The following is a 23,621-nucleotide window of genomic DNA, read 5'->3' as shown; positions in this document are numbered from 1 at the left end:
TCTATCTCTCTATCTCTCATCTCTATCATCTCTATCTATCATCTCTATCATCTAATCTCTCTCTCATCTCTCTCATCTCTATCTATTATCTTTCTCATCTTTCATGACTCTCTATCATCTTTATCATCTATCTCTCTCATCTCTATCATATCTCTATTTATCATTTCTATCATCTAATCTCTCTCTCATCTCTATCATTATCTCTATCATCTCTATCTCTATCATCTTTCTCATCTTTCATAACTGTCTCTTTCATCTCTCATCTATATCATCTCTATCATCTATCTAATCTCTCTCATTATCTCTATCATCTCTATCTTTATCATTTCTATCATCTCTCATCTCTCATAATTCTGTCTCTATTTATCAACTATCATCTCATTATCATTCAATACCTATCATCTATCATCTCTATCTCTCTATCATTATCTCTATCATCTCTATATTTATCATCTCTATCTCAATTATCTTTCTCATGTTTCATAACTCTATCATCTTTATCATCTCTCTCTCATCTCTCATCTCTATCATATCTCTATTTATCATCTCTATCATCTATCTAATCTCTCTCATCTCTCTCATTATCTCTATCATCTCTATCTTTATCATCTCTATCTCTATCATACCTCTCATCTTTCATAAATGTCTCTATCATCTTTATCATCTCTATCTCGCTCATCTCTCATCTCTATCATATATCTCTCATCTATCTAATCGCTCTCTCATCTCTCTCATTATCTATCATCTCTATCTTTATCTCTATCATCTCTCATAATTCTGTCTCTATGATCTCTATATCTATTTATCATCTCTATCATCTAATCTCTCTCTCATCTATCATCTCTATCTCTGTATCATTATCTCTATCATCTCAATCTCTATCATCTCATCTCTATATCATCTATCCCATTCATCTCTCTCTCTATTATCTCTACTTACCTATCATATCTATCCCTCTGTTGTCTATCTGTCTATCATCTGTATCTCTCTATGATCTCTATCTATCGATTGATCTATCAATCTATATATGTCTAATTCACCTACTGTCCACCTCACTCTCAAGAGTGATTCTGGGCTTTTACAACTGAAGTTATAATCCATCACTCAACCTTCACAAACCCAGAAACGGACTTCTTTTCACAGAAGCTGAAACCAAAGCTAAGCATCCAAGAAACCAAGCGAGGATTGTTGAATTTGGCCAATGGCGAACTAGTCAATTCCCAACACGCACCCAACACTAGATGGAGTTCAGAAAACACGCCTTTGGCTACCAGTGGAAACGGTGCAGTGGCTGTCAGACCTGGGGCCTATATATTACTTTCCTTATGGGCAAGATAAGAAATAGAAGAATTATTTCACTCACCACATATCAGCCTCAAGGCCCAAAGGTTCATAATTCACTATTTCTGGAGCTGTGGAAAGGGAGGGAGGGATACATAGATGAGAAGGAAGGAAAGGTTGGATGTGAATGAATGAATGAAGGACGGAGGGAGGGAGGGAGGGAGGGAGGGAGGGAAGAAGGGATAGATAAATGAGAAGAAAGGAAGGAAAGGAGGAAGGGATAGATGGATGAAAATGAATGAGGAAGGAAGAGACGGATGAGAAAGAAGAAAGAATGAAAGAGAAAGAAAGAAAAGAAAGAAGGAAGGGAGGGAGAGATGGTTGAGAAGGAAGGAAGGGATGAATGAGAATAAATGAGGGAAGGGAAGGTGGGATAGATGAATGAGAAGAAAGGAAGGGATAGATGGATGAGAATGAATGAGGAAGGAAGGAAGACATGGACGAGAAAGAAGAAATAAAGAGAAAGAAAAGAAAGGAGGGAGGGAAGGAAAGAAAGAAGGGAGGGAGGGAGGGATGGATAGATCGATGAGAAGGAACGGATGGATGAGAATAAATGAAGTAGGAAGGTAGGAAGGTAGAGATGGATGAGAAAAGAAGAAAGAAGAAAGAAAGAAAGAAAGAAAGAAAGAAAGAAAGAAAGAAAGAAAGAAAGAAAGAAAGAAAGAAAGAAAGAGAAGGAAGGAAGGAAGGAAGGAAGGAAGGAAGGAAGGAAGGAAGGAAGGAAGGAAGGAAGACTTTATTAATCATTTTCTTCCACTTGTAAAAATGGCTCCATCAACCTTCCAGATGTCATCATTTCCATCCCAGCCCTCCCGTTTGGCAACCTTCCCTTCCTCTGCACCTACCTACAAATTCTGGAGTGCCAAAGATGTTTTTAAATTCATTTCCCGTCTCAATCTTGTGAGCAATGCCAAAATCAATCAGTTTGATTCGGGGACTGGGGACGTTTTTGTCGAGGAGCATGATGTTCTCAGGCTGAAAGGGCAGGAAAGAAAAAAAAAGAGAGAAACGCGTTGAGTCCATCCAGCAACGGAAGATGTGACTTTCAATCAAGATGTTCAAATTCTTCAGAATTCCAGGGCAAAACGCAGCGATGTTGGCGGGAAATGTGGCGGTTCCTTGATCAGGCTGTCATTTAGTGGTTGATTGTTTGTCTGAATTGGTATTCCCCAATTCTGACAAAGGCAGTGAGTGACAGGGCAAGCCACTTGCATACTGTATAAACAGAAAGCAAACCCTACCTTCTTCTAGTACTGATGATGTTACCTAGTGGGTCACGAAACGTCTGCAAGAAAACTACCAAGATCAGAGAGTACCAGGGACCCCACAATGCTTTTCTTCCTTCTTTTCTTCCTCCTTCTCCTTCTCTTCCTCCTCCTCCTCTCCACAAAACCCACTCTCTTCTAACACTGATGATGTTACCCAGTTGGGTCACAAAACGTCTGCAAGAAAAGTACCAAGCTCAGAGACCACTAGTGACCCCACAATCCTTTTCTTCCTTCTTCTCTTCCTCCTACTCCTTCTCTTCCTCCTCCTCTCCACAAACCCCATTCCCTTCTAACATTGATGATGTTACCTAGTTGGGTCACAAAACGTCTGCAAGAAAAGTACCAAGCTCAGAGACCACTAGTGACCCCACAATCCTTTTCTTCCTTCTTCTCTTCCTCCTACTCCTCCTCCTCCTCATCTCCACAAACCCCATTCCCTTCTAACATTGATGATGTTACCTAGTTGGGTCATGAAACGTCTGCAAGGAAACCATCAAGCAAGAATCCCACAGACTAGCAGATAGAAAGATATTAAAACTGAAAGGTGGAAAAAGACCTAGTGATCTAGTCTGCCCTTTGAGGGGTTTTAATTTTTTTTGAGGTAATCCTCGACTTACAACAGTTCATTTAGTGTCCGTTCAAACTTACAACGGCACTGAAAAAAAATGTGACTTTTGACCGGTTTTCAAAGTTATAACCTTTGCAAGCCTCCCCACGTGAGCAAAATACAGACGCTTGGAAACTGACTCGTATTTACGACGGTGGCCATGTCCTGGGGTGAGGTGATCCCTTTTTTTGCGACCTCCTAACAAGCAAAGCCCATGGGGAAGCCAGATTCACTTAACAACGGTGTGACTCACCTAACAAATGCAACGATTCACTTAACAACTCTCGCAAGTCGTAAAATTGGGGCAAACTCCCTTAAGGAACGTTTCACTTAGCAACCTAAATTTGGGGCTCAGTTGTGGTCGTAACTAGAAGAATACCTGTATTTTATTTTTATTTTTTTAATTATGTCATCGGATAAGGGACATGTATTTATCCCAAGCATGTTTAAACTCAGTGAGGGATGACCCACCCACTGCCTCCGCTGGAGGTTGAAGGAAGAGAAAACAGCTTGTAAAAATCATCCTTGACTACCATCCGGTCAGCTGCCACCTTATGCTTCTTGGTGCTTCATTGCTAAGCGGTGACAAACTGCCATGAGCTGTGGGGAAAGGTGTCAACTCATAAAACATTTCTATGGTCTTTTTAGAGCTGCCAACAGAATGAGGAGGGGGGAGCAGTGCAGCAGTTTGCAAACCGAAACTGCATTCCATAAATGTTTTCAAAGATAGCCACTAGGTGACGGAAGTTTCTGCCGCGCAACATTCTAACTGGAGAGCACGATGACTCTGAGCTATGGATGTGTCCCATTGGAGAATATGAATTATGATACATCCAGGGGTGGGGGGGGGGGGAAACCAGGGTCAAGGGTGATAATGAATGGTGTGTCTCAGAGTTGGCTACCCCCAGGCAGTGCCGGACATGTTAACTCCCAATAAATCCTTTTGAAGTTTTGGAAGTTTGGCTCGAGACTCCTGATTTAAATGGGGAGGCAACTGCCGGAATCCTGACAAAAGGAGGGAATGCTTGGGGAAGCAAAAGTAAGCGCTGTGTCTCCTTTAGAAGCTGCCTCAAGGTCAACCAGCTGGAAGGAGGGGCCGCATACTAAACTGCATTTGGACTAGCCCAGGGGTCGGCAACCTTAAACACTCAAAGAGCCACAAAAGTCCTAACCAGAAGCCCCCCGTTCAATTCTGGAGCAGACCAGACTCTATGGCGGTTCCCCCACCATAGAGTCCCCCACCATTGAGCGTAATGTTCCTTTTCCCTCTACCTGTCCTAGCCAAAAGCCCTATCAATTATGGAACCCACCAGCAACAGGAAGCCGTAGCAGAGGGATGAAAGAGCCACATGCGGCTCCAGAGCTGCAGGTTGCCTATCCCTGGACTAACCATTAGAAAAAATTTATTGCCTGAAGTTTCCAAGTTTCCACTACTCTTCCTGTGAAGTTTGACTTTCTGACCTTTTTCTCCCCTATTTCTCAGCGCCGATTCTCATCACGACCTTAAAGAGGTCTTCTCCAGAATTCAGAAAGTGCCCTTTGCTAACCGCTTTCCAGAAAAAGACTGAAGTCCTCCAGAGTAGATGACATTGGAGTTTTTTTTTACTACGAAGCCCCCTGTTTATTTTTTTGGGTCGATTATTTATTATGATGATTATTCGGAGATAGGAATGGAAGGATCTCACCTTCAGGTCGAAATGGGCAATGTGTTTGGAGTGGAGGTAATGGACCCCATCCAGAATCTGCTTCAGGAATTGGGTGGCCTCTTCCTCCGTCAGGGATTCCTTCTCCGCCAGGAAATCAAACAGCTCCCCGCCGGAGACCAGTTCCAGAATCAGCACCACGTCCGTCTTGTTCTCGAAAATGTCGTGGAGGGTGATGATGTTGGGGTGTTGGATCTCCCGGAGGATGTTGACTTCCCGCTGGATCTCTTCACGGCTCACCCCTCGGCGGCTGGACGACAGGCGCCGTTTCTTGATGAACTTCGCCGCGTATTCCAGGCCCGTTTTCTTCTCGCGGCACTTCCGCACGATCGCGAACTGGCCGCTGGAAGCCAAAGGAAGAGAAACGGCTTGTTAAAATCATCCTTGACTTACAGCCTGTTGCGACCCAGGCCATGGCACAAAGGTAATGTGATGACCCAAAGGGGTGTGGCACAAAGGCAACACAGTCAGATAATAAGTAGGAATCCCTTTATTAGCTACAACTTTGCCCCCAATGTCCTGGTTACCTTCTGGGCTGGAGAAAAACTCTCCCAGGAACAGCCTTTGGCTGCAGGGAATCAAATCCAAAACATGGTGAATAAAAACCATAACTTTAAGTCCAATCAAGGCAAGATGAGGTAATTAGTCTGGCAGGGCAGGAGAAGGAATTCCAGAAGAAACAGCAGTAAGTCAACCCAGTTGGGAGGATGCCAGGAACACAAATAACCGCAGTCAACACAAACTCATGTTTGTTCCCAGGAGAGGCCACACTCAGCTTGCATCTCTTTTAAACTCTCATTCCCAGGTGTGGCTAATGAAGGGAATCAGGGCCCTTTCCTCCCCTTATAAGCCATGAAACCCATGTTGCTCTCTTCTCCGCTCCTTTGTGCATGCCCTAGGATGGGCCTGGGTCTTCCTCTGAACTCTCTCTCCCTTGTTCTACCTCTCTCCTGCTCTGCCCAGCCGGACTTTGCCCTTCCCCAGTTTCCTCCACAGACAACGGAGCCACACTCTCACTCCCTGTCAGCTGTTCGTCTTCCCAGGTCACCCAGGCAGCTGGCAGTTCAAACCGGCCTTTTATGGCTCCAAATTTCCCCAAACGCTTCCATAGTTCTGGCAAGTCCCAGAGCAATGTGATGACAAACACACATACACACACACATACCCCTCAAGCAGCCTCTGGCTGCAAATAGTCCAGCCCAATTGCTGTAAGCACCGCGGCTACAGCAAGAAATCCAGCAGGGCAAGTCGAGTCCAGAAATCAAAGGAGCAAGGCAAGTATCCAGAATTCCAGAAAGAATGCAAGGAATTCAGGAAAGTTCAAACGTCGGCACTCAACACTCCATGAATTCAGCGTTCGTTCCTGACAAATGCCCCTCCCCACAGCGTCTCCTTCAGTCTCAGTCCCCGGGTGTGCCTTGTGAAGAGGGGTGGGGCGCTCTCCTCCTGAGTAGTCGAGTCGGTCTGCGCTGTTCACGCCTTCTCTCCACTCTCCGTGCTCAGGGATCAGGAGGGGAAGATCCTTGCTCATCCCCTGAGCTCTGTCTCTCATGTTCACTGCTTAACCTGTCTTGCTCATCCTTCCCCCATTCGTCCCTGCCTACAAGCCGTCCTAATCCTGAAAGGCCCTGGCATGACTGGCCCCCTGCTCCTCCCCATTTTCCTGTGAAGCCAACAACGCTGCCCCCTCGATCTCCGTCGGCTCCAATTCCAACTCATCTTTCCCCACAGATTCACGCTCCTGGGGGGGGCATGACACAACCTATCAGCTGCCACCATATGCTTGGTTGTGCGTGCGGTGACAGACTGCCATGGACTGTGGAGGAGGGAATGCTTGGGGAAGCAAAAGTAAGCGCTGTATCCCCTTGAGAAGCTGCCTCAAGGTCACCCAGCTGGAAGAAGGAAGGGGGGCCACTGTTAAGGTAATTCCCCATTAGGAGAATGAGCGCACACAGGGAGACGTAGTGAGAGTAATGTTGAATAACACACACACAGCACGCAGCTACACTGCATAGTAAAATGTAGGTTTTTACTTCCAGTAAATGGTTAAGCAAAGTCCAACAAGCAGTCCAAGTCATTCACAGTTAAAGCAGTCAGTTTTTAGTCCAGGGATAATCCAAATAACAAAGTCCAGTATCAAAAACAGTTCAGTAACAGACTTACATCAGATCCAAGAATAACGATGATCAGCAACAGTCAATAGAAATGGCAACACTCTCCAGAACAACAGAACAGAACAACCCAGGTTTCTAGCTCCATCTTATATGGCCGTTTGAGGAACCACACCCAATTACAATTTTAGCATTCCCTTAAAGAGACAGTATTAAAATGTCTATCCTGGTTTATATATTTTCCAACCCAACTATTAGGTGACTTACATTCCTAACAGCCGCATACCAAACTACACTTGGACTCGCTGTTAGAAAAATTTCTTGCCTCAATCTGATTGGTTACACGGGGCTGGACAATGAGAGATAGTTAAGGAAGAGAAAAGTAGAACTTAGGGATTTTGACACCATGTACAGGAGGTATGTTAATAAGATACAAGTATTTGCAACTCTACTACATCCAGTAATTAAGACCTCAGCTCTGAAATTAAGTAGAGGTTCTCTGTTCGCTTCCTGCTCATTCTGGTCCTTTTCTCTTGAGATTTACCCTAGAGGATTGCTGTAAGAGCATCTATACAACGGAGACTAAACATTCACCGCATTTAACATACATTACCTAAATAAAAGTTACAACAGCCTTTAGAAATAAATCCAAGGGTGCTTTTTTTTTTCCAAGAGGCAACTGGACTTTGTGGTTTTTCTTTGAAGACGTTTCCCCTTCTCATCCAAGAAGCTGCTTCAGCTCTGACTGGATGGTGGGGAATGGAAGGATTCATACTCCTTGCAGACAGCTGGTCACTTGCATCCTTTTAGTGAGTCACTGAGGCCACTTGGAGGTTTGTCTGTTTCCTCAGGGTCATCTGAGTAGTGCAAATGGGTGTGGAGCCTTTTTGGAACTGTTGAATGGACTGTGTTGTAGACTGGAGATAGATGACATCCTATCCCTCCCCCTCTGTTGAGGGTTCTCCAAATGGCCTCAATGACCCTCTCAAAGGATGCAAATGACCAGCTGTCTGCAAGGAATATATAAATCCTTCCATTCCCCATTATCCAGTCAGAGCTGAAGAAGCTTCTTAGATGAGAAAGCCTTCAAAGAAAAACCTGAATAGCACCTGATCTGAGGACACAGATAAACCTCCAAGTGGCCTCAACGACTCAACGTCTTCAAAGAAAAACCTGAAATAGCACCTGATCTGAGGACACAGATAAACCTCCAAGTGGCCTCAACGACCCTCTAAAAGGATGCAAACGACCAGCTGTCTGCAAGGAGTATAAATCCTTCCATTCCCCACCATCCAGTCAGAGCTGAAGAAGCTTCTTGGATGAGAAGCAAAACGCCTTCAAAGAAAAACCTGAAATAGCACCTGATCTGAGGACACAGATAAACCTCCAAGTGGCCTCAACGACTCTCTAAAAGGTTGCAAATGACCAGCTGTCTGCAAGGTGTATAAATCCTTCCATTCCCCACCATCCAGTCAGAGCTGAAGAAGCTCCTTGGATGAGAAGCAAAACATCTTCAAGGAAAAACAAAGAAAGCCCAGTTGCCCCTTGAAAAAAAGCAACTTTTGGATAACTATGACCTGGAGGACTAAGAATCTCCACAGACCTTTAGATATAGATTATATTATCTCCCCTAGTATAATATACTAGCCACATGATGCTCTAAACACCAAGCCCATTTCTCTTACAAGGCAAGAACCGGACATCTACTCCATTGTGGCTGGTTTCAATTCCAGGTAGTCCTTGGTTTACGACCATTCATTTAATGACGGTTTGAATTTACGACAGCCTCGGACAAATAGGTTTCAGAATCACCTTCATAAAAGCAATCTCGAATGCCAGCAACAGAGCAGCTAAGGAAGACTGCAGGTAGTCCTCGCTTTACGACCACAGCTGAGCCCAGGATTTCCGTTGCTAAGTGAGACAGTTGTTCAAGTGAGCTTTGCCCCATTTTTGCAACCTTTCGGGCCACTGTTGTTAAGTGAATCACTGCCATTCTCATGTTAGTAACACGGTCGTTAAGTGAATCCGGCTTCCTCATTGACTTTGCTTGTCAGAAAGTCACAAAAGGGGATGGCGTGACTCCGGGATACTGTAACTGTCATAACGGCGAGTCATTGCCAAGCACCTGAATTCCGATCACACGACTGCGGGAGACCGGCTGTGACGGTCGTTAAGTGTGAAAAACAGCCGTAAGTCACTGTTCAAACAGTTACTAAAAGAACTGCTATAAATTGAGGACTACCTAAGTTGCCTTCCAACACTTTGGTATTTGGGGAATTTGCAAATTCTTTTGTTATATTCTCCCGTCAGGATTCCAAGGGATCCATTAACCTTCCAATTAGTGTCCCTTTTTAGCTCCAGCTCCAAAAGATTCTCAAAGATCCCTGTCATCCTTTTTTTCCTGAACTATTACCATCTGGCAGATGGTACAGGATAATAAAAAACAAGGATAAATAGGCTGAAAAAGAGCTTCTATCCCAGAGTAGTAACTCTACTGAATTTTACTGTATAGGTAAAGATAAAGATTCCCCTCGCACATACATGCTAGTCATTTCCGGCTCTAGGGGACCGTTCTCTTCTCCGTTATAAAGCCGAAGAAGAGCCAGCGCTGTCCGAAGAAGTCTCCGTGGTCATGTGGAAAAATGCCGAAGGGCGCACGGAAACGCTGTTCCCTTCTCACCAAAGGGGTCCCTATTTTCCTACTTGCATTTTTTTACACGCTTTCGAACTGCTGGGTTGGCAGAAGCTGGGACAAGTCACGGGAGCTCACTCCGTGACGCGGTGCCGGGGATTCAAACCGCCGAACTGCCGACCTTTCTGATCGACAAGCTCAGCATCTTAGCCACTGAGCCACCGCGTCCACCTATTCTACCGTATAATGCAATATTAATGCAGTATCCGGAGGGTTTTCCATTCAACTGTATAGAACGCGAAGGATGTGCGTTTGTGTTTTACTTTTTACAGTCATAACGCACACCGAGGAGGGCATTTAATTTCGTTGTGCACGAGGTACAATGACAATAAAGCAAGCTAAATCAGAGGTGAGGAGCCCATCAACCTCACGCTTCCTCGTTTTGTGACAAGAAAACTCACCCAGAGACATAGCGTAAAATGGGCAAACCCTTTGGAGGAAGCTGCAGAGGCACGGGGGGACATTTATTTAACTTTAAATAAATTTTATTACATTTTCACAAAATACAAACCTCATTCACGTTTGTGACAAAGTTTTGGCATCGACAAATATGTGTGTGTGTGTGTGTTACAGGTCTTATTATATACATCATTGTTCTATACATCAACAAGTATCTACGTCTTATGTGATTTATTAAAGGTATCTATAATTATAGGTATCTATAATCTATCTTATATACCTTATTGTCTGTACGTCTACAGTAATATTCTCTTAAGATCTCTTGTTTTAATTACAGTAATCCATTCTTCCTATTTTTAATATCTATTCTCTAACCGTTCATACCATTTGTCCCCTATTATGTAGTATTTAGAGTTCTCTTTCATTTCTAACGTGAGCGTGTCTATTTCCACACATTCCAATATTTTGTGCATAACTCGGTCTTCTGAGGGGATATTGGCTCCTTTCCACATTTGTGCAAAAGCTATTCTGGATATGTACAATAATATATTTTATCTTTTTTTGGACATTACTCTGTAATTATTCCTAAGAGGAAGAGTCCCGGTTTGAATTCAATTTGATATTTAGTGATCTCTTGAAGCCAATTTTTTTATTTTAATTTTAATCCAGTATTTCCTGGTCTCGGCATGGGGGACATTTAAAGATGGGTTGTTATTTACATTTTTCGACGGTGAGATCATGCCGGCTGGCTGGCTGCGTGGGGGTTTCCATATAAGGTTGTTGTAGCTACACAACCCCCTCCGAATAGAAATTCCACACTCCTTTCAGCTCCGTAACCAGCAGGAAATAGAAATAACTGGACGGCAACTAATGCTCAATTCCTTCATTTTTTAAGGAAAAGAGCTTCGGTTGGAAATACAGGCCGTGTTCCAACTTACGACCACCGTCAAAGCCAGAATCCTCGACTTACGGCAATGGAGACCAGAATTTCCATCACTAAGTGAGAGAGGTGTTAAGCCTCAATTTTACAAGCTCTTTCTTGCCATATTTCGTTAAGGGAATCCCCCTCAGTCATTAAATGAGTCATACCGTTGTTAAGCAAATCGGGCTTCTCCATTGACTTTGCTTGTCGGGGATTATGACGGAGCCCCGGGACACGTCATAAATAGGAGTCGGTTGCCAGGCGTTCAGAATTTTGATCACCTGACCGCCATGGGCTCTTCCTTCAGCCACAGGATACAGGTGGTCCTCGGCTTACAACCACAACGGAGCCCAAAAGTTTATGTTGCTAAGTGAGACGGTTATGAAAGTGAGTTGTGCCTCATTTTACAAACTTCCTTGCCGCCATTGTGAAGCACATTGCTGAAGTTGTTAAATGAGGAACACAGTCATTAAGCGAATCCGGCTTCCCCCCGTTGACGTTGCTTGTCAGACGGTCGCCAAAGGGGAATCCCGCGAGCCCATGACACAGCAACCGTCGTAAATACCAAGCGTCTTGAATTTTGAGCAGGTGCAGCAACGGTCGTTAAGTGTGGAACATGGCCGCAAGTCACTTTTTTTTCAGCGTCTAAATAAACGGACGTAAGTCGAGGAACTCAGAATTTACTTCCCCCTCAGCTGAAGAAAGATTTCGCAGCCTCTCGAATCCGAAATTGTGACAGTGACACTTGTTCCTCACAACAGGAACAAGGACGAAATCTCAGCCTCAACGAACCCTCTTTCTCACACAACTCAGGAAAGAGTGTGTCTCACCCCACTGGGTGACACAACAATGACTCACGCGGGGTGTGTACGTCACACAATTTTTGCCTGCTGTGAACTGCACGCTAAAATAAGCCACTTCCCTCAGCCAGCCGAGCCTTTTAAAGAGATTTTATTAAGAAATTATAGCTGGCAAAGGCTTGTTTTACTGAGCTCTCTTGAGAAGTATATGGCTGTCCTCGACTTACAACCGTTCCATTTAGTGGCCATTTGTGAAGAGACAACGGCACAGAGAAAAATGTGGCTTGTTTTGACAGGTTTTTCACCCTCTTCGTGGTTGTGTGATCATAATTGGGGTGTTTGGCGTGTATTTGGTGTAGGGTTTCCTGTCTAAGCAGGGGGTTGGACTGGAAGACCTCTGAGGTCCCTTCCAACTCTGCTATTCTATCCTATTCTTATTATTCTATTTTTCTATTCTATTTATTTCTATTTCTATTATTTCTAATTTGTTCTCTATTCTCTCCTCTTCTAATTCTTATTATTCCATTCTATTTATTTCTATTTCTTTTTTTTTTTTTTTTTTTAAACAAGTTTTATTAATTTTTAAAACACACAAATTATCATTATTCATTACATGTTTAAACCTTTTTCCTTGTAAATTTAACAAGTCAGATAAATTATAATTCTGTTTTAAACCATTTCCATATAATATACCAAAACCTCTTATTCAATTTCTCTTTACTTCTCTTTACTCTTATTCAATATCATTATTATTATTTCATCTGTTTCTTTCTGACTTAGTTACCATTATTCTCATTCTATATTTCTACAAGTTTTTACCAATTCTCCCCCAAAAAGACATATACACACAACACACAAAACATAAAAATATCTTTTTGGAAAGTAATTTGGACCCAGGTGTCTCTCTCTTCATGGACTTCAATTATATTCATGCTCATCTTACATATCATTACTTATTTTATTTACCGTTCTAAGCCTTCTATATTAACTTCTCCACATATTTCACACTTCTTAATTCTACCTTAATTAATCATCTTAGTTTAAATCATTATATTTGTATCTTTTGTCCATTTTTATCATCCCTTTGTCTCATCCCTTATGAAAAAAAAAGAAAATCAGTTTCTCCTGAAATCATTAATCAGAGTATGATGCCTTTCTATCTCCCCCTAAGTTAATCAAATTAATCTTTAAAATAATATCTAATACCCAATCAGATTTTGCTTGGTACATTCTATCTAACTAATACATCCAACACAATTAAGTGCATAATTAGAGAATAAATCCAAATATTAAAAAGAAATACTATAATAAAAATTTCATAATAACATCAATACCATAATTTTATTAAACTCTTTAATTAAAACAATATTCTAAACCCCTCCTATTATTAAGTTTTAAAACCAATCATTTTTAAACATTTTAACATTTTAATCTCTTATCAACTCTTAAACCATTGCAATACTACCATCTCATCTTATGTACCTTGCAAAATCTTTTTACTTTATCCATTATCCATAAAAATTCATTTTTCCATTTAATTTCAAAACGTTGTAGCTTTTCTCCACCTTTTCCCTTTCTTTCTTTTCCCAACAAACCTTTCTACCCCCCCTTCTTCTAGCCTCTGCCTTACCGGCTTCCCTTCTCTGTCGTATTTCTTTTTCCCTTTGTTTACAATCATCATATTGGTTTTGCACTTTATTTTTCCCTTTCTTAAATGTTTTTAGATCTTAAGTCCTTAAATCCTTTAGTTTTCTTCTTTTCTCTTCTTTTCTTTTCTTTCTCTCTTCTTTTTTTCTGGATCAAATTCTGAGATTCATTAAAGATGGCTCCTTCCTTTCTTTCTTGTTCCTCTGCTGTCTTCATCTGTTGTAATTTTTGTTGATAATTAGTAAGCGCCATTTCTAAGAAAAGGAAAGCTTCTTCCACACCATTTCTTAGTTCCTCAACAGAAAGAGCCATTATAAATCTTTTCTTTTCTTTTCTCCTTCTTTCTTCTTACAACAACCAGAATATTCAAAAGAAAATAAAAAGATAAAACAGTCCCAAAGTTATCAATCAGTCCAAACCAAGGCAGAGTTCTCACTTTCTCCTTCTGGGGTGATATCAATCAAAGAGAAAGAAAGTCCAAATCTGTTTAAAGTCTTGTTACAATATATTCTAGTCTTCAAATCCTTAAGGCATCTGCTCCAACAAATCTTAGCATACAAATATTTTCTTTTAATCCTCTCTCTTCCCACTCATCGCTTAAAACCAATTTCCACCTAAAAATAGGTTTCTTAATATCCAGTTATTTATTCCGTGGGAAAAGAGGGAAAGCTATCCTTTCAGCACCTTCAAGCAGCCGCTTTTTTCCTCTTCTGGCAGGTATTATTCAGAAAGTCATACTTTTCAGGAATTTTATTAAATATGTCTTAGAGTCCTAGGAGCCAAGAAAACTTTCTCCTCTCAATCACTTTCTCCACTTCCTCCTGCGCATTCTTACCCGGCTGCCAGCTTCTTTGTGGCGGCCATTACGGACCGCCGCTGCACTGTCCTGGGAAAAGGGGGTTCTGCCTGCCAGGGAGGGGGTCTGCAACACCCCAGTCCCTTCTCCGGATCCCCTACCTTCAGCTGCCCCTGCAGGGCAGCCTAGCTCCGCACCGGCTGGGTCGGAGCCCCAAAACGGCTAGCGCGGCAGGGATCGCGCAGCTCGCAAATCCCTGCCGCCGCGAAGCCGACAAACCGGAAGTCTCTTATTTCTATTTCTATTATTTCTAATTCTTCTCTCTTCTCTTCTAATTCTTATTCTATTATTCTATTCTATTTACTTCTATTTCTATTATTTCTAATTCTTTCTCTATTCTTTCTCTGTTCTATTCTAATTCTAATTCTAATAATTCTAATTCTATCCTATCCTATTCTATTCCTGTCCTTGGGTCATATAATCCCCATTTGTCACCTTCCCAGCTGGCTTCTGATCGGGGGAGAGTCAGATTCACTTAATGACCAAATGATTTACTTAACAACTGAAGCAATTCACTTAACAACAGTGATCATAAAACAGGGCAAAACTCACGGAAAAACGATCTTGTTCAGCAATTGGAGATTTTGTGCCGAGACTGACCCTTGTCTGAAACGGTATGGGGGTCTCCTTGCTTGAAGCAGGGGGTTGGACTAGAAGACCTCAAAGGTCCCTTCCAGCTCTGATTCTGCTTAATTGAGGTTGCATGTTGAGGACTACTTTGTCAATGAAATCACGGCCAGCAATTTCAGAGTTTATCCCCCAAAAATATCTTTTTTGTTTTATGACCTGCATCCAATCCTTCCCCCCCACACAGTAAAACCATTTATCATCCATTTGGAGTTACAACAGGGTTGGAAAAGGTGACTTATGACTGGTCCTCGCACTTATGACCAGTGCAGCACGTGATCAATATTGGAGCGCTTAGCAACCAGTATTGTTAACAATGGTTACGACATCCCAGGGTGACATAATCGCCATTTGGGACCTTCCCTTTTGGCTTCCAACAAGCAAAGTCGATTGTGGAAGCCAGGTTCACTTAACGACCATGTGTTACTCTCAACAACTGCAGCGAGTCGCTATTAACCACATCAAAGAAGTTGCAGACGTCAGCGGGACTCGCTTAACAGCTGCCAAAATTCAGTGTGACTCGCTTAACAGTCAAAAATCAGTCTGACTAACTTAACGGCCAAAATTCAGTGTGCCTTGCTTAACGACCACCAAAATTCAGTGTGACTCGCTTAACAGCTGCCACAATTCAGTCTGACTCATTTAACAATGGGCAAAATTCAGTGTGACTTGCTAAACAACTGCCAAAATTCAATGAGGAAGCCAGATTCACTTAACAACCGTGGGACTAACGTTAACAGCTGCAGGGATTGGCATAACAACAGTGGAAAGAAAGGTCACAAAACGGTACAAAACTCACTGAACAAATGTCTCACTTTAGCAACAGAAATTTGGGACTCAATTGTAGTTGTAAATTGAGACTATCTGAATTTTACTTTTACTTTTTATTTGCTTTTGTGTCGTCAATCATTTTTGGCTGATGGGAAAACAGTTTTTAAAAAAGTATTTATAATACATCTCAAAGATTACAGATTAACAGAGTTGGAAGGGACCTTGTAGGTCATCTAGTCCAACCCCCCTCTGCACCCAATCTCAGCTTGAAAGGAACTGGCAGCCAAGAGTTTATGTTTAACATGAAATGAATTTAAGAATCCACAAAGTTTTTTGGGCTTCTTTTTTAAAAAGCTGGTGGAAAAAGCAGCGTTTTTCAAGATCTGCCTTATAGTTCAATGGCCCAGCAATTCATTTACTTCCATTAGCTTGTCTTTAAAACCAGACAAAAGGAGGATTATACGCATTAAATGCCTAGGTATGTATGCCCACACCCCAAAAGTTTGATATTTTTGATGACTAGACATGGATGTGTAGTCCTTGGCATAAATCAGGTGTGGTTTTTGTCACTGCCAATCTGGTACGTCCGGTTTAGTAATCCTGGGAATAATCCAGAACGTCTTAAATTTTCCCGAAATGAATTAAGATTCAAATCAAATGAACCGAGATCAAATCTTGTTGAGGTCCCTGGACATGAGCAGCGCTTTGTAACGCCTGAGTAAGGCCACACCTGGAATAACTGCATCCGGTTTTGGTCACAATACAAAAATGATGTTGAGACTTTTAGGAAAAAGTGCAAAGAAGAGCAACTGAGATGCTTAAAGGCCCGGAGACAAAAATATACGAAGAATGTTTGCAGGATTTGGGTTTGGCCAGTCTAAAGAAAAAGAAGGACTAGGAGGGACATGATAGCATCTTCCAAAATTTGAGGGGCCAACACAAAGAAGAGAGGTTCAATTTATTTTTCAAAACACCAAGAAACAACGTTTGGAAACTAATTCAGGAGAGAAGCAATTTGGAATGAAGGAGAAACTTCCTAACAGGGAGGACAATTAACCAGTGGAACTGCTTGCCACTAAGAGTTGTGAATGCTCCGACACTGGAGGTTTTTAAGAAGAGACTGGACAGTCACTTGTCTGAAATGGTCCAGGGCCGTGATGACGAACCTATGGCACGTGTGCCGGAGGTGGCATGCAGAGCCATTTGTGTGGGCACACAAGCTGCAGGCAAACTTACCTCACTACGCATGTGCGCGCCTCACAGCTGATTTTTGGATGGTTTGAGGCCTTTTTCGGCCTCCCAGAGGCTCGAGGGAAGCTCTGCAGCCTTTAGAGGCCGAAAAAAAGGCCCGTTTCATCACTTCCTGTATTTCCGGAAATACCGGAAGTGACAAAACGGGGCCTATTAATCAGCCTGCAGAGGCTTTTTTCAAGCCTCTGGGAGGCTGAAAAAGGCCTAAAATCAGCCTCAAATCAGCTCTGTGAGGCACAGTGCAGGTAAGGGGGGGGGGCAGCGGTGGGATTGCACACGCATGTGCAGGGGGCGTGGGGGTGGGTGCGCATTGCCTTCTGGGTGCTAGCAGGCGAGTGCACCAGCGCGCGCGCAATTTTTGGCACAGGAGCCAAAAAAGGTTAGCCACCACTGGTCTAGGGTCTCCTGCTTGTGGAAAGGGTTGGACTAGAAGATCTTCAAGGTCTCTTCAAACCACTATTCTGAATCGATTGACTTCTAGAGATTCCACACACACACACACCGTGTGTGGTTCTTTTTAAAAAATAAGTTTTTTTGTTTTATTAGTATTAATATATTTTAAAAAATCATTTTTCAATCAAACAGTGTGTTGTCTGGGTACAATTGTTTTTATGCGATCATAATCAAGGTGTTTACAATAACATGTATCACCATAACATTAATACTGTAGTAACAATAGTATTTTGTTTGCCCATTTTTAACACATTTCCATTTTAACACTTATCCTTTTTATGTCCTTTCTTTCTAAGTTCTGTTTTTATTGTCTAGCCCTCGATAAAATAAGTCCCAGGTTAAAAAGTATTTAAGGGTTTTTTTTGGTCCTTAATAGTAAGCATTAGTCTATCCATTTCTGCACATTCTAATGTTTTCTGAATTACCTTCTCATCTGTTTGGATCATCACTTCTGTTGTTGAGTATATACAATTCTAGCTGCAGTTAATTCATGTAAAATCAAATATATAATCTCTTTATCACATTTTTCTGGTAGAATGCCCAATAAAAATATTTCTGGCTTCATATCTCAATGCCGTTTTATCATTTTTTTTCAAACCAGGTATGTATTTTCGTCCAATATTTTTTAACTTATGGATATGTCCACCACATTTGGGTTTCCTGCTTCTGGAAAGGGTTGGACTAGAAGACCTCCAAGGTCCCTTCAAGCTCTATTCTGAATTGACTGACTCCTGGAGATTTCATACACACGTTGTGTGTGGTTCTTAGGACTCCAGGAGACAAGTAGCGTTCCGTTTCTTTGGTGGCTTTCAAAATAATGTGGTCTTCCAAGCTAGGTGAGAACCTATGACCTGTGTTGTACAGGTCACCTTCAAGAAGTGAGGGGAGCTGAATGTCAACTCATTAAATATTTCTATGGTCTTTTTAGAGTTGCCAACAGAAAGGGAGGGGGAAAGGGGTTTGAAAGAGTAGTGTGGCAGCTTGGCAATCGAAAGTGCATTCCATACATAGTAACTAGGTGACTGAAATTTCTGCCGCGCAAATATCTAACTGGAGAGCATGATTGTGGCTCTTGGCTATGGATGTGTCCCATTGGAGAATATGAATTATGATATACCCAGGGGGTGGGGGAAAACCAGGGTTATGTACCTCAGAGTCGGCTACACCCAGGCAGTGTGGGCATGTTAACTCCCAATAAATCCTTTCGAAGTTTTGGAAGTTTGGCTCGAGACTCATGATTTAATTGGGGTAACTGCCAGAATCCTGACACCCGTATCCTAAACATACGACTCACCTGCCCAGTTCTTCCTCCATGTCATAGTGGTCTTCCACCCTTTCCTGGCGGAAAGTGGACATCCTTGCTTGAAGAGAACTGCCTCCCTCACCTCAATTCGTGACGTTCCTCCTGTCAAGGTGGCACCAAGACCTGGGATAGAGATAAGATGGCAGACCGTTCATGTCTTTTGTTCTCCTTTCACAACCTGTTCTTAGAAGCTGTCCTCCACTCCTGCCTGGGGTGGTGAGAAGTTATGGGCCACAGGGTCAAGATGGGAGACCAAGGAGGTGCGGTCAAAGGCTTACGACCAGAAGAACCTTCAATCACATTGTGGCAGCCATCTTGATTCTGTCGACCATAGTCGGCCTACTCTTGGCGGCTGAGATTGTCCAGGATCTTCCAAGAGGTCTCAGCCATCTTCATGACACCCCCCTAACTTCTACTCCAGTATCTCTCAACCTTGGTTGCTTTAAGATGAGTGGACTTCAACTCCCAGAATTCATTGCTGAATTCTGGGGGATTCTGGGAATTGAAGGCCACCCGTCTTACAAGCAGCCCAGGTTGGGAAGCATGGTTCTGCTCCTTTCTTCCACTACCCCAATTGGCTCAAATCAATCATCCCCTTGCCCAAATTTCCTGCCATTAGCTTTTAATCCCCCTGTGGGCAAGATAACAAGATAATCCGCTTCTGATTATCATTGGTCCAATCTTAGCAAATGACCCCCCTCCTCAAATAGCAATAGTCCCCTTTAGGACCCCCTACTCTTCCTTCCTCAATCCAAAGGTCCTTCCGTCGTTCCTTCCTTCCTTCCCTTCCCTTCCCTCACTTCCATCTTTCTTTTTTTTTCACTTCAACCACATACCTTTTTTCTTTTTCCTTCCTTCCTTCCCTCATTTCCATCTTACTTTTTTTTCTTTTTTTCACTTCACCACATGCCTTTCTTCTTTCTTTCCTTTTTCACTTCACCACATGCCTTTTTCTTTCCTTCCTTCCCTCCCTTCCATCTTTTTTTCCTGCTTTCACTTCACCACGTGCCTCCTTCCTTCCCTCCCTCCCTTCCCTCTTTCTATTTTTCCTTTTTTTCACTTCACCATATGCCTCCTTCCTTCCTTCCTTCCTCTCTCTCCAGGGCCCCCTCCCCATATTCCATCTGCCCACCTCCCTCCCTGCAGCATTTCCTCTCCCCCCTCGCCCTCCCCTCTCTCCCAGGACTAAAGTGCCCCTCCCCACATACACACACCCCACTTTCATAATTAGCAAGCCACAAACATCACAAGGGAAAAACCTGCAATCCGCCTGCAATCCGCCAGACAGTGGGCTCCAGTAGACCACCACCACCCTGCTTTCCTCTCCTGCCCCCAACCCCTTTCCTCTCCTTCCTCTCTCTCTTTCCTCTCCTCCCCACAACCACTTCCCTTTCCTGCTATCTCATTCCCCCACACACACACACACAGACACACACGGTTTTTTTGCTAGAATCTAATTCTGGCCTGAAGTCAGCTCCCACCCACCCTTGCGTTCCCCAAATGGCTCTTGCCCCCCATCTCCCCCACCCCTCCCTCGTGCTTTCACCCCATTTCCTTTCAAGTTCCCCATTTCCTTCAAGTTGCACTGGCCCCTAGGCCACCCTACCCCTCTTCCCCTACCCCAAACCCCTGCTCTCTCCCCAATACCGCCAGCCTTCCACAAGGGCTCCTCCCAACCCTTCCCAGCCCCCACCCCAATGGCCAGCCTCCTCCGTTGGCCCCCCAGCCAGCCCTAACCTTCTCCACCCTAGCCCCCTCCCCAATGGCCAGGCCCTCCACTGGCCCCTAGGCCCCCTAACCCCCCCCTGACCCCCAACCCCTGCCCCTCCCCCTTCCCTCCCCTTCTGTCTCATCCCCACCCCCACCCCAGATTTTAATAGACTGGCCCACAGTCAGCTCGCTGTCACCCTCCCCTCTGATCCCCCCTCCCCAATGGCCAGGTCCCTTTGTTGGCCCCCTAGGCCAGCCCTACCCCCCTTGCCCCCCTCTCCTTTCCCCACCTTCTGCCTAGCCCCCTCCTCCAATTTTTGCAAGAGTCCAATTGTGTCCCCAAGTCAAGCTCCCTCCCACCCTTCCTTTCTAGTTCACCCCCACCCCCAAAGGCCAGGCCCCTCCACTGGCCCCCACCCCCTTCCCTCAACCCCCACCCCCTCCTTTACCCCTGCTCCTCCCTCTCCCCCCACCTTACATCCCTTCCTGCCTCGCCCTCCCTCCCTGCCCCCAAAACTCCTCTTTTCTCCCTTCCCCCACCCTCTCTTCCCCCACCTTCCTCCTCCCTTCCCGACTCGACCCCACCCCCACCCCCGCCCCAAATTCGGCCCCGCTGCTCCCTCCTTCCCCCTCCCCTCCAAAGCCGCCTTTCCCCGCCTCCCCCCTCAACTCCACACCCCCTTTTCCCCGGGGGTCCCCCTCCCCCTTTTCCTGCCCGCCTCCCCTTTAAAACCCCGACGCCCCTGACCCACCTGGCGGGCGGGAGCGCGCCTGAAAGAAGGACGGCGGGGGCAGAGAGAGAGAGAGAGAGAAGCGAGGCGCGTTCTCGCCGCCGCCACCGCTCCTCGCATTCCAGCAGACAACCTTCCGCCCCGTCCTGGGGAAGGCGGAGCAGCGCCGCCCCGTGATTGGCTAAAGCGCGGAGGTGACGTCACCGCCCCAACGTTCCACGGCTTTCCCCGGGCCTCGCGTGACGTCACGGGAGACCCCTGAGTTTGGTGGCGTTTTTTTTGTTTTTGTTTTTGTTTTTGTATTTTTTTTACAAAAATCAATGGGAACTTTTATCAATGGGGATCGCCTCTCTTGACGCCGGCCTTGCGCGAGAGGAGGAAAACCAACCAACCACTTATGAAGGGAGAGGGCCCACCCAAGATGGTATAGAACAGAATACAGCCGGAAGGGACCTTGGAGGTCTTCTAGTCCAGCCCCCCTCCTTCAAGCAGGAACGGAAGGCTCAAGCGGAAGGCTGAGTCAAGAGGAAAGCCATCCACACACCCCCATAGAAAGGAACGGGGCTTACTCAAAAGGAGGAAATCCCACCCCACCCCATCAGGCACACCCAAAATGAGGATTAAACCAAAAGGAAGAACTCCCACCGGTACCTACAGAAATTGGGCCCATACCAAAAGAGGAAAAAAAAAACCCATGCAGGAACCAGGCCCACCCAAAATGAGGATTAACCCAAAAGGAAGAACTCCCACCGGTACCTACAGAAATTGGGGCCATACAATATTGGGGCCATATTGCAATGTCCTACCTGTCAATGAATACTTCAGCTTCAACCATAACAACACAAGAGCACACAATAGATACAAACTCAAAGTAAACCGCACCAAACTTGATTGCAGGAAATACGACTTCAGCAATAGAGTGGTCAATGTCTGGAATACTCTACCCGACTGTAGTTTCTTCCCCAAACCCCAAAAACTTTAACCTTAGACTGTCTACTATTGACCTCACCCCTTTCCTAAGAGGTCTGTAGGGGCGTGCATAAGCGCACCAACGTGCCTACCGTCCCTGTCCTATTGTTTCTCTTATTCTTTTATTTTTCTTATATGTACCCATTTCATATATTCACAACTATGTATACACTTGTACTTATTATCTTGTAAACAATTGGCAAATCAAATCAAATAAATAAATAAATAAATAAATAAATACCAAAAGAGGAAACCCCACCCCCCATGCAGGAACCAGGCCCACTCTAGAGGAGGACACACACACCCTCCATACACATATTTAGGAATCAGGCCCATTGAAGAGGGATCTCCATGATGCAGGAATTTGGCCCATTCAAAGGAAGGGGGGGAAAAAACCACACACACACACACACACACAGGAATTGGACCTTCCCAAAATGAAGACCACCCCCCTCCCCCCCCCAGAGGAATTGGGCCTATCCAAGAAGATCTATCCCTAAGAGTGCAGACTGACTACATGGCCCATAATCAAAAGCTGCAGAAAAAGCCAACTCTTTTGAGAAGATGGATCTTGACAGACTCGAACACTGGGCCGTATCTGACAAAACGAAATTCAATGGAGGAGAGAAAAGGAAAGTCCTACACTTAGGCAAGAAAAACCCAAAGGACACATCTAGGCTGGGTGAAACCAGGCTCAACAGCAGGGACTGTGGAGGGAAGGAAGCAGTGGGTTGCCACAAGGTTTGGTCTTATATCTTCAATATCTTCAGTTTGACCTCACCCCTTTCCTAAGAGGTCTGTAGGGGGTGTGCATAAGCGCACCAATGTAGGTAGGTCACTGTCCTATTGTTTCTTTTTTATTATTATTTATTTTATTTTTCTTATATGTATCCATTTCATGTATCCATAACTATGTTTATACTTATACCTGTTATCTTATAATTGCTTGACAAAATAAATAAATAGATAAAATAAAAATAAATAAATCTTCATAAACAACTTAGATGAGGAAATAGAAGGGGAACTTACCAAATTTGCAGATGATACTAAGCTGGCAGGAATAGCCAACACCCAAGAAGATAGGCTCAAGATCCAGATGGATCGTGACAGACTAGAACACTGGGCCTTATCTAACAAAATGAAATTCAATGGAGAGAAGAGTGAAGTCCTACACTTAGGCAAGGAAAACCCAAAGGACACATCTAGACTGGGTGAAACCAGGCTCAAGAGCAGGAACTGGGAGAGGGATCTTGGAGTCTTAGTGGACAACCAGCTAAATAGGAGCCAATGATATGCAGCAGCAGCCAAAAAAGCCAATGCAATCCTAAATTGCATTAACAGAGGGATACAATGGAGATCAAGGGAGGTACTAATACCACTCTGTAAAGCCTTAGTAAGGCCACACCTAGAGTACTGCATCCAGTTTTGGTCACCACATTATAAAAAAGATGTTGAGACTC

At 44.0% G+C, this 23,621-nt stretch overlaps 1 protein-coding gene across 1 annotated transcript in view; it reads right to left on the bottom strand.

Moving 5' to 3' along the window:
- DAPK3 (death associated protein kinase 3) overlaps window positions 1–21,349 on the bottom strand; it is a 28,635-nt gene extending 7,286 nt beyond the window's left edge. The window contains exons 1-5 of the mRNA XM_087952068.1: window positions 21,214–21,349; window positions 18,743–18,874; window positions 4,902–5,262; window positions 2,187–2,316; window positions 1,364–1,412 (exon numbers count right to left, since the gene is read on the bottom strand). Coding sequence (XP_087808194.1) covers window positions 1,364–1,412; window positions 2,187–2,316; window positions 4,902–5,262; window positions 18,743–18,804 — 602 coding nt within the window. The 5' untranslated portion in view covers window positions 18,805–18,874; window positions 21,214–21,349. The remainder of the gene's footprint in view (window positions 1–1,363; window positions 1,413–2,186; window positions 2,317–4,901; window positions 5,263–18,742; window positions 18,875–21,213) is intronic.
- Window positions 21,350–23,621: the final 2,272 nt, after the last annotated feature.

The sequence above is a fragment of the Notechis scutatus genome, chromosome 1 (genome assembly GCF_049901735.1).
Source record: "Notechis scutatus isolate UNSWTSFEM ecotype Mainland chromosome 1, rNotScu1.2, whole genome shotgun sequence".
Taxonomy (NCBI): Eukaryota; Metazoa; Chordata; class Lepidosauria; order Squamata; family Elapidae; genus Notechis; species Notechis scutatus.
Note: the sequence above shows the minus strand (reverse complement) of the source record. Positions and strands in the feature narration are given on the sequence as shown.